General features: G+C 34.2%; 1 protein-coding gene across 1 annotated transcript; it reads left to right on the top strand.

Moving 5' to 3' along the window:
* The first annotated feature begins 11,294 nt into the window (after window positions 1–11,294).
* LOC131067751 (protein DMP6) lies at window positions 11,295–12,438 on the top strand. The gene has a single exon (XM_058002878.2). It carries the CDS (start codon window positions 11,354–11,356, stop codon window positions 11,921–11,923), a length of 570 nt encoding a protein of 189 aa, XP_057858861.2. The 5' UTR covers window positions 11,295–11,353; the 3' UTR covers window positions 11,924–12,438.
* Window positions 12,439–14,549: the final 2,111 nt, after the last annotated feature.

The following is a 14,549-nucleotide window of genomic DNA, read 5'->3' as shown; positions in this document are numbered from 1 at the left end:
TGATGTGAACAACCACTATTAATGATCCAATCATCAAAGTTATCCATCCTGGATACTAATGCCTTCTGGTCAAACATCTCTTCCTTAATAGCTACAAACACAATATCTTCACTAGCATCACCATCAGATTCTTCATCAGTGATACCACTATCAACAACAATAAGACAATATCTCTTTCCTTTACCATTATACTTCTTGAATTTATCTTTCTCGTGTTCATTTTCACCATTAGGACAATTAGCAGCTATGTGGTCAATCTTGTTGCATGCAAAACATTTCAAAGGTAATTTACCTCTATATTTACTAGTCCCTCTAGGAAACCGCTTTGCCAACAATGCTTCAAGCTCGACTAAACTGTCTTCATCATCAGCTTCTCTACTAGATCTGGATTCATAACCATCACTAGTATCTCTACTTTTTCTCATAGATGGGTTAGAAATAGAAGCTCTAAATGTAGACTCAGATTTCTGTACACTACCATCATAACCATTTAATTCAAAAGGATTAAGCTTGCCAATGATGGAGTCAAGAGTTACCTTATTTTTTTCAATGGACTTCAACTCCTTAATAGCTTCAACTCGAATAACATAGATCGATATCAGGGTTCTCAGTACCTTACTTATCACCGTGGCATCTTCCACTTTCCCTCTTGCACTCTTAATTTCATCGACTATCTCTTTTATCCTTTGACCATACTACTGAGTGTTCTCACCTTTAGCCATCCTCATGTCATCAAAATTTCTCTTAGACTCTCCTCTTTAGCAATCTTAACATGTTCATCGCTGCTATAAATCTCTTCAATTTTTTTCCAACCTCATATGCAGTTTCAAGATCATGAACATCTACATATTCAACATTAGACAGGGAATTGATAATAGCTTCTGATGCTTGATGATTTTCATGTTGTTCTTTCTTCTAATCATCAATTATAATCCTAGTGTGTGCAATATACTTAGTATTTACATGATCCCAATACTGGCTTCCTAGACTCTTGATGTAAATTTTCATTTTGTCACTCCATATACTATAGTTTTCTCTGTTAAACTTCGGACCTTCTTTCTTCATCATGATCTAGCAAATCTTTACCTCAAGTTGTTAGGCTTAGACCTTAGAGGACTTGAGATTCTCTGATACCAATTGATGGTATGATGAAAGAATAAGTATCCAGTAGATTACTGAGAGGGGCGGGGGGTGAATCGGTAAATAGAAAAACTGATACAAACATTTCCAATCTCAATCTCAATCACACAAAGTAAACTTATCAATGAAATACCACTATCAAGATAAAAACTCGTAAGAAAACCGGTTGATGGTTACAACAACTTAACAGTTAACATCATTAAACTTGTAAACATCCAAATGCTTTATCATATATCAACATACTTCATTTCTCAATACTTCTGGTTATCATGCCTTATAAGAAATAGTTAAGTAGTTAATCAAATAAATCATAAGATCATAACCACAAAAAGTTTCATCACATGACACAAGTATTTTTTTATGTGGAAACCCAAATAGGTAAAAACCATTGTGAGATGAGACTCACAAGAATATATCTAAACTCTTCTAAAGTTTGCCCTGTTAGGAGCCAAGCCTGTTAAAGCTTTAAAAAAGTTTTGTTAAGAACTTATCTTGTTAGGAATCACCCAGCTAAGAGATTGACTGCAAATGCCTTGTAAGAAGCAATACCCTGCAAGGAGTAACCTTAGTAGAGGATTTGAAAATCCAAGCTAATGGAGTACCTTGTTAGAGGATTTGAATAGCACCAAGCTTGTTAGAGCTTACCCAATTAGGGGATTTCAATTATGCTGTAAATGTTAGAAAACAACAAGAGTTTGCTGATCTGTTTGAATAGAACTACACTTGCTTGATTAAATCCTTTTAAGCTCCTATCTTTCTTTACTCAAGCTGCAGACTCATCATCTAGTTTAGCAACCACACACTCAACTTATCTTTGCCAACACCTTCAACTAGACAACTTTATCGACCTTATAAACAAATCAATCAAGTTGGTATCACAACACAAACCTAATTCTCTCATAGAGATTATAAACAAGTCGGTTCAAGTATGACCATCGGATTACATATCAATCTCTACACATCAATCAATAAAACCTCAACCACTCCTTGATTATGCTTCATCAAGCTTTGTAACCCATCACACACTTTGCATTAGATGTAATAAATTTGGTGATTCCCTAAACAAACAACATGCCAAAACATTTTGAACTTGTCTTCATACAATGACCATACACATAATAATCATTACTGCTGAACATTAGATCATAAACCAACATAACCAATTCAACAACCTTAATCGGTTAGGGTTTAACAAAAACAACTGGTAGGGTTTATCACTTATAATAATAGATAAGGTTTACACCAGTTACTAGTTCTCCTCACAAATTATTCCTACCAGTTACAGTAATAATAATATAACAATATCAATAATATCATTACCAGTTCAATTGATATCAATGACAACATAACATATCATTAATGCAATCTTCATGCAAATGCCAACAAATTTTTGTATTTTTTTGTTTTTTTCAAGACTATTTTCTAAATGTTTTTGGTATTTTATGATATATTGAAGGAGCTTGATGTTCTACACAACTTATGTATGAAACCGTTTGAGGTGCATGTTGTTGATCGGATCCGCTAGTGGTTCTCCTTCTGAAGTTGCCAATTGATATGCCCCAGACCTGAATATTGCAGTGATAACATATGGACCCAGCCAGTTGGATTCAAACGTACCCTGGTGTTCTTTGTTTGGTTGGTTACGAGGATTCTCCTTGAGAACAAGATCTCCTACTGCAAATGTGCGAGGTTTGACCCGATGATTGTAGCTTCTTCTCATGCACTGTTGATAGGCTTTTAGGTGGTTGTATGTAGCTTGTTGCTTTTTATCAAGAAGTTCTAAGTCCTGACGACGTGAGACTTAGTATGCTTCATCATCTATCAAATTTTGCAAAGAGACCGGTAGAGACGACGTTTCAACCTCAATGGGAAAGATGGCTTCTGCTCCATAAACAAGTGAGTAGGGAGTTGCGCCTGTAGGGGTTCGAATGCTAGTTCGATACGCCCATAGTGCTTGATTTAATCGAATGTGCCAATCACGACCAACATCATTGACTGTATTTTTAAGGATCCTCAATATATTCTTGTTTGATGCTTTGGCTTGACCATTTCCTTGTGGGTAATATGGAGTGTAAAAACGGTTTCTGGATGTGAAACTTCTCACAAAGTTCATGGACATCCTAATTTTTAAAAGGAAGGTCATTATTTGTGATGATGGACATGAGTACACCATACCGGTAGATGATGTAATTAAGGATGAATGATGTGATCTGCTTTCCGGTGACTTGGGTAAGTGGAATGGCTTCAATCCACTTTGTGAAGCATTTGGTGGTGGTAATGATAAATTTATGGCCGTTGGATGAAGATGGATGGATTTTACCCACAAGTTCAAGTCCCCATTGACAAAAGGGCCATGGTGTTGTGATTGTTTGTAATTCCTATGCTGGTGCATGTATAAGATCTCCATGAACTTGGCACTTCTTGTAGTTTCGAACAAAATAGTAGAAGTCTTTTTCCATGGAGGGCCAATAGTATCCAGTGCACATGATTTTCTTTTCTAGTGAAGGGTCGCTTGAGTGAGCCCCACAAATTCCTTCACGTACCTCTTCCAAGGCTTTTGTTACCTGAACTTGTTCCAAACATCGAAGGAGAGTACCATCAAGACTTCGCTTGTATAGGGTGTCGCCAATGATGGTATATCGAGTAGTTTGGTGGATGAAGGTTTTCATTGGTTGTTTGATTGGTTAGGAGGAAGTGTGTGGTGACATAGGTAAGTGAAGAACTCACCATACCATGGGGAGTCAGAACCAACAGGGCGACATATAACTTCAGTTTCGGGGATATCATATGTGGGGATCCAAAGCTGTACTTCCAAGAACTCGTAGCATGTCAAATTTTGTGGAAGATTCAGGAAAGAAGCAATTGTAGAGATTGCACTGGTAGCTCAATTCTGATCTCTTGGTACTTGCTTAAATGTGATAGTCGTAAATGATTATTTGAAACTATCCACCATCCTTTTATATGGCATGAGCTTATCATCCTTAGTTTGGTATTCATCGGTGATTTGTTAGATGACTAGCTAGAAATCTTCATATACTTGTAGCTCCTTTAGATGCCATTGTATAGATAATCTAAGTCCTCTGATCAAGGCCTCACATTCTACTATATTATTGGTGCATGGGAAATTGATCCTGTATGACTTCGAGATACTTTCACGTTGAGGTGTGATAAAATGAATACCTTCCCCTGAGCCATGTCTAGTATATGAGCCATCAAAATATAGCTTCCAAGGTTGTGTAGTTGTGATCATGAAGATATCTTCATCTAGAAAATTGGAAACAAGAGGATGGTCACCTGCGAGGGGTGCATCAGCCAACTGATTTGCAATAACCTGCCTATTGATAGCCTTGTAGTCCACATACTCTATATAAAATTCACTCAAGATCATAACCCATTTGGCGAAGCAGCCTATCAATGCTTCCTTGCTGAGTAGGTACTTGAGTGGATCTATTTTGGCAATTAGTTGTACCTTGTACGTTAACATGTAGTGCCTCAATTTGGTGGCTGCTAAGATAACTACTAGGCATGCTCGCTCAATATGTGTGTAATTGAGTTCATAGCCTACCAATCTGTGAGAGATATATTATACAACACATTCTTTTCCTTCTACATTGTGTTGTGTTAGCAATACTCCTAATGCCATATTTGTAGCTGAAATATATAGCAATAGAGGTCTACTTGGATTTGGTGGGATCAACAATGGTGTATGCATTAGGTAGTCTTTAATCATTTGGAATGCTTGTTGGCACTTTGTATCCCATTGAAAACGGATATTCTTGTGTAACATATGCGTGAAGGGATGACACTTATCAACCAATTGTGCAATGAATCTCTGAATTGATTGTAGCTACCCTTGTATTGTCCTTGACTGATTGATGTTCTTTGGAGGTGGCATGTCCATTACTTCAATGCCTTTGCTTGAGACAATGTATCCTAAGATCTTCTCGAAGGTTACTCCAAAGACACATTTCTTTGGATTGAGACAGACATGATATTGCTCTAATTTGTTGAATATTTTACCCAATATTTTCAGATGACCCTCTCTTGTTAATGATTTATCTAGTAAATCGTCAACATTATCTTCCATTATAGTGTGCATCATATCATGAAAGATGGTATTCATAGCTCTTTTATATGCTGCCCCTACAATCTTTAGACCAAATGGCATCACATTTGAATAGTATGTTCCCCATGGACATGTGAAAGAAGTTTTGTGTTTATCCTCTAGAGCAATCTTAATTTGGTTGTACCCTGAAAAGCCATCCATAAGAGAAAGCATTGCATGACCCACTATTAAATCAACAATCATGTCAATTTTTGGTAAGGGGAAGTCATCTTTAGGGCATGCTTTGTTTAAATCTCTGAAGTCTATATAGATATAGATGCCCCTATTAGGTTTACCAACAAGTACAATATTGGAGATCCACTCTGCATAATCAATTGGTTTGATGAAACCAACATCCAAGAGCTTTATAAGTTCTGCCTTGACAAGGACAACAATCTGGGAGTGCATCTTTCTGAGCTTTTGTTTGACAGGTTTAGCTCCTTCAGCCATAGTTATGTGATGCATGACCAAATCTGGATCTAAGCCAAGCATGTTTGCATAAGACCATGCGAAGTTGATTTGGCGCTTCTAGAAGAAATCCACAAATTTTGGTTCTTCCTCTGGAGTTAATAGAGATGCCAAATGTATTTGGTGAGGAGTCTCAGGGGTCCCCATATTGAATTCTTTTGTTTCCTCTATTAGGATTGTCGATCTCTCTTGATTTGTACTAAAGGGGAGGATGTCAAACCTTTCATCCTCAGGTGCCTTGGAGAAGTTTTGTCCTTTGGATACGCTCTTTGTTTTTACTTTTTGGGGATCAAATAGTGCCACAGTGTGGTTTTCACTAGAAGATCCATGTTTTATTGTAATATTTTTGTAGCTGAAAGGTTTGGCATCCACCCCAAAGTATGTTGCACTGTTAAGTTCAATGGCAAACCCAAATTTATGATCCCAACTTGGTATGTTATCTCGTAATTCTAAAAAGTCTATGAGTGCCTCATAATTTTGGAAATGGTCAAGGAATGGGGGATTTGGTTGGTTCCATTCAATGAGTTCAGGATGGATGATAGGGATTACCTTGTTGATTGAGTTGAGTTCGTGGGAGTGAGGATTAATATAGAAGAGTGATGTTCATCGATGGCACTCTCCTTGTTAAATTCTAGTGTAGGATTTGACGTAGGGCCTGTGGAAGTTGCTTCTTGCTCAGGAACTCCAGATCAGAAGGTTGCGTGTTCGATTCACGTTAGGTTCACCAAATGATGCACGCTAAAAAGGACACAAGAACATAAGATTCAAACATTAGTGTAGTTAGTGACAATAAAAAATGAATGACAAATGAAACTATAATCCTAAACATGCATATCAAGAGAGATAAAATAGATAATGAAAAGCACACAAAAATGAAGGAAAGAAACAAAACCCCCCAAGATTCTCTCCAACATGCTCATAATTGATCCTCCCTTGTTCCTCTCCTCTCCAATTTCCACATGAGTGTAGCCCTCATCTTTTTGCACTATTATGGATGTCTTATTGATATTCAAGATTATGAAAAATGAAGATAACTAATTATGAAAATGTAAAACAGGTAATATGAGAAAGTGTCTTAATAATTCTATGTTAATTTGAGCTAAAATAACAAAAAAAAAAATCTTCTAAATGCTCTCTCAAAATTAGTATAAGTTTGATGCATACAAGATTTCTGGATCTGGATTGTGGATCCTTTTGAAGAAGGAATGGGCTCTATTTATAGAAAAAATGGAGAAATGGATTGTTGAGATTGAATAATCTCAACAAGGGCCAAGATTGATGGGTTTATGATCCATGTGAGGGCTTTCAATCCAATTCCAGGATTACAAATGTCAACATGAGATGGCTTGAGAGGAGAGGGAAGAAACATTAAATGCTTGAAATGACTTGAAGGTTACCTTAGGAGGTAAGGTTAGTGTTGAGTTAAATGAATAAAGCTTTTATCCAATGAATTTAATGCCTTTATCCAATGGATAAACTCTTGTGCAAGAGTTAGTGGGGATAACCATGGTCAAAGCAATAAATGCTTGAAGAGACCCATGAGTTAAATGAGGGTTGAGTTAGAGAGAAAGTCTCTAACCATGTGGGTGAGTTGAGTTTAACCATTACTGGTCATGTAAGAGCCATAAATGGTTATGAAAGAACCATTAATGGTTTGGAAGACTTTAGGGTTTAACTTTTTGAAGACATAAAAACCTTTAATTCTTTTCAAAGACTTTGAGGCTTTCGGAAGTGACTCCAAGTTGCTTAGGAATGAGACACTAATTAGGGGATGGGATTAGGCTAATTTAGAATGGTTTAGAAGAATCTAGAATGGGTTTAGGATGCAAGTGGGTTTGGTGGGTGATAGAAAATAAGATTTTAATTAAAATAAAATTACTTTATTTCAACCAAAATAGTGCAAATTGCATTTGTAGGAGAATGCAAGTGTGGGGTTAGTTTATTGATTTAAATAAATATTTTATTTTTTTTTAAAGGAGGAAAGTGGTTAAATTAAATAAATATGTTTTATTCATTTAATTGATTTAGAGTGTGGCTTAACGAATTAATTTAAATAAATTGATTAATTTATTTTGTTAATAGAAGAAGAGGTTGGGGATGAGATTAATTAAATATTAATTGAATTATCTAATTATTGATGGTTAAATAATCAAATAAATAGTAAATATTCATTTAATTAAGTGGACAGATTTATGTGACTACAATTATTAAATAAAGTTTTCACACTTTAAAGGATTTTTTTTTTATAGAGATAAACAGGTTTTACAGGGACCTGGAACCCAAAGTTTTATAGATGAAGACCAGTAGCCAAAAAGACATTAAACAAAAGCGAAATAGGGGATAAACCCCACACAGACCCAATGCCAAAAAACAAGGCGAAAAGACCCAAAAAACTAGGAAAAAGCACTCAACTGAGAGAGTGCACCAGACCAGTGTTCTTCTGAATAATCTTCTTGTTGATTTTCTCCAGATCCTCCATGATGAATCTGGAGGTACCCTGTTCCTAGTTCCGGCTCCTAGTCTTAGTATAGGGACCCAAACTACACATTAAGATTAAAATAAAATAAAATTAACACCAAAATTGTTAATATCACTACACATTAATATTAAAATAAAATAAAATTAACACCAAAATAACCTAAACATTTAAGTAATTTCAAATCTACATAATAATTTATGGTTTGTTGTGGGAATAATTTTTTGGATATTTTCATTTCCCTAATATCAACTAAATACATAAAATATCAACAAATTTTAGTTAAAGATAGTAATTATTTGAATTACTCATTATTATATATTTTTAATAACTTATAATTTAATATTATTAGATTTTCTTCAACATCATTGAGTTCACTAGTTAAAAAATTAATATTGATCAATACAAAATAGAATAAATATTTACTATATTTAAATAATGTAGATTAGACTCTTTTCTTGGCAAGAAGATTCCAAGTTTATTCAAATATACTTGTGGCCACTTATGTTTATTATTCCTTGGGTTAGCCTCCTTTGAAATCCTCTTGCATGAAATTGAAATAGCTTATTTGAAAATTTATGTGGGCCTCTTCTGACAATGATAAGGTTTTTTTATCACGTTTCCAAAGATTTTTATTGCCTCCTTTATTAGTTTAGAAGGTTGGGGTTCCTATCCACTCAGTGGAAAAGGTTGGCTATTTGTAACAAATGGATTATTCATGCTCTCACTATAAATAAAGCTTCGAAACTTATTTTTTGATATTATATTTCTTCTAAATACCCCATTAATCAACCTGCCTAGAAGGGGTTTCTTTTTCAAATCCTTCTCACCATTAAGAATGTGGTGAGCATAGAGGGACTTTTGGTGGCCAAAATTGTATGGTACAAGATTAGGAGGTTATCAAGCCTCACCTTCTTTAGAAAAAGTTCATTTTCAATGATGACATCTCCCTCAACTAAAAATAATTTGGTAGTCCCCTCTTTTACAAGATAAAGGTCAACCCTTAGCTTTCATATAGTGGTTGAGGTCCTTACACTTTAACAAGAAAGGTATACAATGTCGACAACATTAATTCTCTAAAAATTTTGTGAGTCTCATGTCATGTGATCAAACTAAGATCAAGTTTTGCCTTTCTAATCAAGATAGTGAGAGTTTTGAAACAACTATAAGGAATATTCCTACTTATTTGGTTCTTCAATTTAGAATTCATTCTTTGATACCATAGTGGAAAGATTAAAATTGGGGTTCAAATACTTCGCTTTGCAACTATAATCCATGTCTTGGATATCATTGCCTCTTTCCACATTTACCCATGATTCCTAGTTTAAACGTAAGATGACATTTACAATTATTGACTTTGGTTTGGTATCATAGATGTATAACTTTTTGGTCTTGTACTCTAGAGCCTAAATTAGTTCACATTGTATAATGTGTTCTTTTCCAAGGCTTACTAGTGGGGTCATGGTTAGTTCATATATAGGCAGTTGGAGTATTCTAAGCACCTTTTCTACTTTTGTCCTTGAGCTCAACAACTCTAGAAGTGGATTCATGATTTTGTTAAAACTATTTTCCTAAAGCATTTTTCCTAGCATAAGAGTTTTTCATAAAATTGGCCTCACATTTTTCATAAGTTTAATCAAATTCGGCATGCTTTCACTTGGTTGAGATTCAATGTTTTGAAAGATCAAAATTATTCAAGTTTTTTCTCATTGTTTGACTAGACTATTTTGTTAATTTTTAAAGATTATTTTTCAAATGTGTTATTAGAGATCTAGGTGCAGGCCGACAAGGTTTCCCTAAAGGTGGTTCATTTTTAGGATTCACTTGACCATTGGGGGAATTCCCCTTATATCATGGCCGAAGTTCCTCCATCTCCCTCTTCTATCTAATGTCACTCACCTTCTTGTAGGCATTGGTGAGGTAATGTCTTATACCTTGTGAAAATTGAGTAACTTAGCCTTAGTTTTCTCACTTAGTGGTGTGAAGGCATTGTGGTCATAAGAGTATGTTTTAGCATGTTTAGTGTTTCTTAGGTTCATCACCCTCCATGGTGCACTTGGGTGGCCTTCTTGTGGCACTCTTGGTTGGCCTTCTAGTGGAGCTCCTAGGTGGCTCTGTGGTGGTGTTTCTAGCTACTTTGATTCTAGCAAGTTTCCTTGATTGATGTTGGCTATTTATTTGGTTTGTAATGATAAAGATAAAGAAAAAGATGATGATGGTTAGGACCCTGTTGAGGCCACTTTGAGCATTGCTAATGTATGGGATAAGTCGAGCGATTGGGACCCTTGACAACCCCTCTTTCCCACTTCTTTTTCCACTTAATGACCTTATGTATTATGTTATTTATCCAGGCTTCAAGAAACTCTTAAAATTTGATTTTATATCCTCCTATTTTTTTGTGTATATGCATATGTATGTGTATGTGTATGTGTATGTGTATGGATATGGGTATGGGTATGTGTATGTGTATGTGTATGTGTATGCGTATATATGTATATATATATATAGATAAATTGTAAAATTGCTAATCAATGTTTAATCTTTAAACTCAATAATATTACTAATATATATCCAACAAACTGAAGACCCATTTGACTACGTTTACTAATTTATCAAAATTCAGAAAATTACACGATTTTTAATTTTAATATATTAAGATAGACGATAGGATGATGCTTTAAATGGAATGATATTCTTACTGATAAACTTTTATAGTTTGCACGCAACGAAATATAGATTGAACCGTAAAGTCCATTCTTATCTATGTTTGAAGATTTCCTCATTGGATGAGTTGATAAAACGTTACTCAATCCCAAGAGAATAAATAATATACGAATCACGGAAGAATTCAATTCTAATACGCAAAAGCATTCCATTTCCTAAATCAGGATTCCATACCAATAAAGACAAAGCCTTAGAAAACAAATCACTAAATAGATTAAAAAAAACCATATCCATACCTTCACGTTCTAATTCCCTACACGCAACAGCGAAATCTCAGCAAAATACAGAAGAAACGTATACGTTGGACATACCGTTACACCACGTCAAATACCAACCTCTGAAAACACATTACAATTGACTTATATAATGGCATTCTCTTCTGTATTCTACAGCAAACCTGAGAAAAAGACTAATATCAGAAAACTTTAAAGTTCTCTGCAATGGCAGCGTCCCCAAAACTTTTAGTGAATAAGAAAAGTAGCACAGAAAAGGTGACGGACAAAGCATTAGCAAGCGCAGCAAATCTCGTAAAACTGCTTCCCACCACAACTGTATTGATATTTCAAGTATTATCTCCAGCATTAACAAATGGAGGTAACTGCTTCACTGTGAACAAATATCTGACCGGATTTCTGTTGGGCATCTGTGGGCTTTCCTGTTTTATCGATTCCTTTACCGACAGCTATCAGTCGGAGGATGGTAAGATCTACTATGGCTTTGCGACAAAGACTGGCTTGTGGACGTTTGATCCGTCGATTAGTAAGACTGTGGATTTGTCTTCGTACAGGCTCAAATTTATCGACTTTGTTCATGCTGCATTATCAGTTTTGGTGTTTTTTACAGTGGCTATGATGGATACCAACATTGTGAATTGTTATTATCCGAAGGCCGAGACGAATGCAGCGATAGTTGTGAAGGGCCTTCCCATCGTTGTGGGATCTTTTTGCAGCCTGTTCTTTATGGTGTTTCCCTCTAAGCGCCATGGAATTGGATATCCTACTGGAACATAAACTTTTTCTATTGTATGGTGATATTGTATTAAGATGCAAGTGACTTTGAAAACTGGTTTATTGTATAAGTTTGTTGCCAAGATAGTGCCTATCCTATATGGGTTGTTAAGGAATTGGTAAAGGAATTCAGAGCAGTTGTCATAGCTCCAGCTTTATCAAGTGCTGTATGGATTGTTAAGGAACTGGTAAGAGAATTCAGAGCACTTCTCTATTAACATAGCTCCATCTTTATCAAGTGCTGTTTTTATTGTATTTGGCAGCCTCCGGGTGTATATTTTGTAAACATATGTTCGATTGTATGGTGATATGTATTAAGATATAAGTGACTTGTAAAATGGTTTTCTGTGTTAAGTTTGTTGCCAAGACAGTACCTATCCTATATGGGTTGTTAAGGAATTGGTAAGGGAATTCAGAGCACTTGCTTAGTAATATGGCAGCCTCAGGGTGTGAATTTGTTAAATTTATGTTCTAGGCCCTACTTTAATAAAATATTATATAATATTTTATTTATTTTACTTCTTAATGGGTCAATTTTCTATGCCTTCTCTAATATAATATTTTATTGTATAGCTTAAGTAGCTAAATTTTTAAGCTTATTTTGATATCCCTCTTTATTTATAGAGGTCATATGTTCAAATGAATATTTTTATATATTTAATATATATTTTTTAGTTATTTTATTATTATAAGAGAATAAAATTGATTTACAAAAATTGAAGTTAATTTCATAAATGTTAATAATAATTGCATAATTAATCTAGATTTAATTAAGTTTCATGCCTAATGAATGAGCTTCAATATTGATGTCACATTTAGTCAATTTTTTTAGATATGAAACTTTAATGCCTTTTGATGAGTAAATGTGATTGTGTTGGAATATGTTTAGAATCTACTATAGATGAATCCCAAGCATCTCAAGTTTAATCTGATTTTTTCACATTTGATCTCTACTATGATATTGATTTATAATTTGCAAGACTAACCTATCATATTTCAAACCATAGATGAATCCCAAGCATCTCAAGTTTGATGTTAAGTCTGCAAATTTGATCTGTACCATGATATTGATTTATAATTTGCAAGATTAACATATTATATTTCAACTTCTAGAAACTACTTCACTATTATATCTAATATTTGAATGATTATGAAAACACACACTCTTTAAGAATACCTTGAAGATCAAGCATCACGTTCATCTAGGTCAACTCCTTTTTTAATTAGCTTTAAATTGTAGGTAAATGATCAAAGATAAAATTCTCATGCATGTAGATGGCTCAGATTATTTTGATGTAGATTTGATTCTTCTATCTTTATAACACTCCCTTTCTTCTTTATTTAAGTTTTAGAATGCCTAGGTCACTTTCATGCTTTGGATATTATTTTGGATTTCCCCATATTGTCCCATGCCTTTCCCTCATTCTCAATGCCCTTGCTTTCCCAATCCCCTTTCTTCCATGAACCTCTATGTTTTTGTTTTTCTTATTATTGTCGTAAATTATATGCCAGGTCCCCAATCCTTGATCATTAGTCATTGTTGATACTAGTTATGCTAATTACCTAACTTTTATTCCTTAGATTTGATATTGCTAACTCTTACTCCCTAATCCCTTTAGCATGAACCTTTGATGTTTGATCTACAATTGCTCTACCATCAAGTATCTCCCAATATTAATTCCTACTATGCTATTGATGTAGTTATTTGGGCATGTAGATATTTACATACCTTGGCATCTTAGAATCTCTATATCCAATTCCCCAATCCCTTCTACTATTTCATCCATCAAGCTCATGAATTCCTAAACTCTTGGTATTGGATTAATTGAGTATTATGTATTCATTTTTTAATAATAATTTCCTTGAATGTCCAACTCTTGGTGTGTTTACAAAACCCTACCATTCAAACAAATAAGGTCAAAATTTGTTAGGGCTATTCAAGTATACCATTAAATAACTCAACTTTGAATTTGATATAATGGTGGGAACATTTAGGCCTATGGTAGGCCTTCAAGTACTACATAAGGTGGGAGATGCCATTAGCTTGGATGAGGTTTTAGTATTTATATTAGATAGTAATTCTAGTTCAAGCATGTTTATTCAACTTTAATATATGTAGTCAAAATCCCTGAGGTTCTATATATTAGTCGACAAAATCCCATTGGATTCCTAAATGTGGGAGGACAAAATCCATTTGATAAATTTAGGTTGTATTCATATGGAGGTACATTCTACTTGAGTAATAGCTTAAGGGTATTTCTTATTTGAGAATTTTCTATGGATAGTTTAACTAATGGTCATTACAATAGATTAGAAATTGAAGTGTGTGATAATTATTTTCATTGATGGCATTTAAATTGTCAACACATTAAATGTAGTATATATAGATATATAGAAAGATTTCACAAGAATTTATAGAAAATTCATAATGAATAGTAAGAAAAAGTAGGAAAATACGAATTCAAATTTTAAAAATTTGAATTTTGGTTAAGAAAGAATGCATATATCTAGACATCATTTCTTACATAATGAAAATAAAAAAGATTTTATAACTAGTTTAACTCAAATTATTATTGTCATGTATATGAAGTTTTATAAAATAGAAATTAAGGCCAATAAAATTAATTAA

This window comes from Cryptomeria japonica, chromosome 9 (genome assembly GCF_030272615.1).
Source record: "Cryptomeria japonica chromosome 9, Sugi_1.0, whole genome shotgun sequence".
In the NCBI taxonomy this organism is placed as follows: domain Eukaryota; kingdom Viridiplantae; phylum Streptophyta; class Pinopsida; order Cupressales; family Cupressaceae; genus Cryptomeria; species Cryptomeria japonica.
The sequence above is the reverse complement of the archived record's forward strand: the minus strand, read 5'-3'. Positions and strand labels throughout refer to the sequence as shown.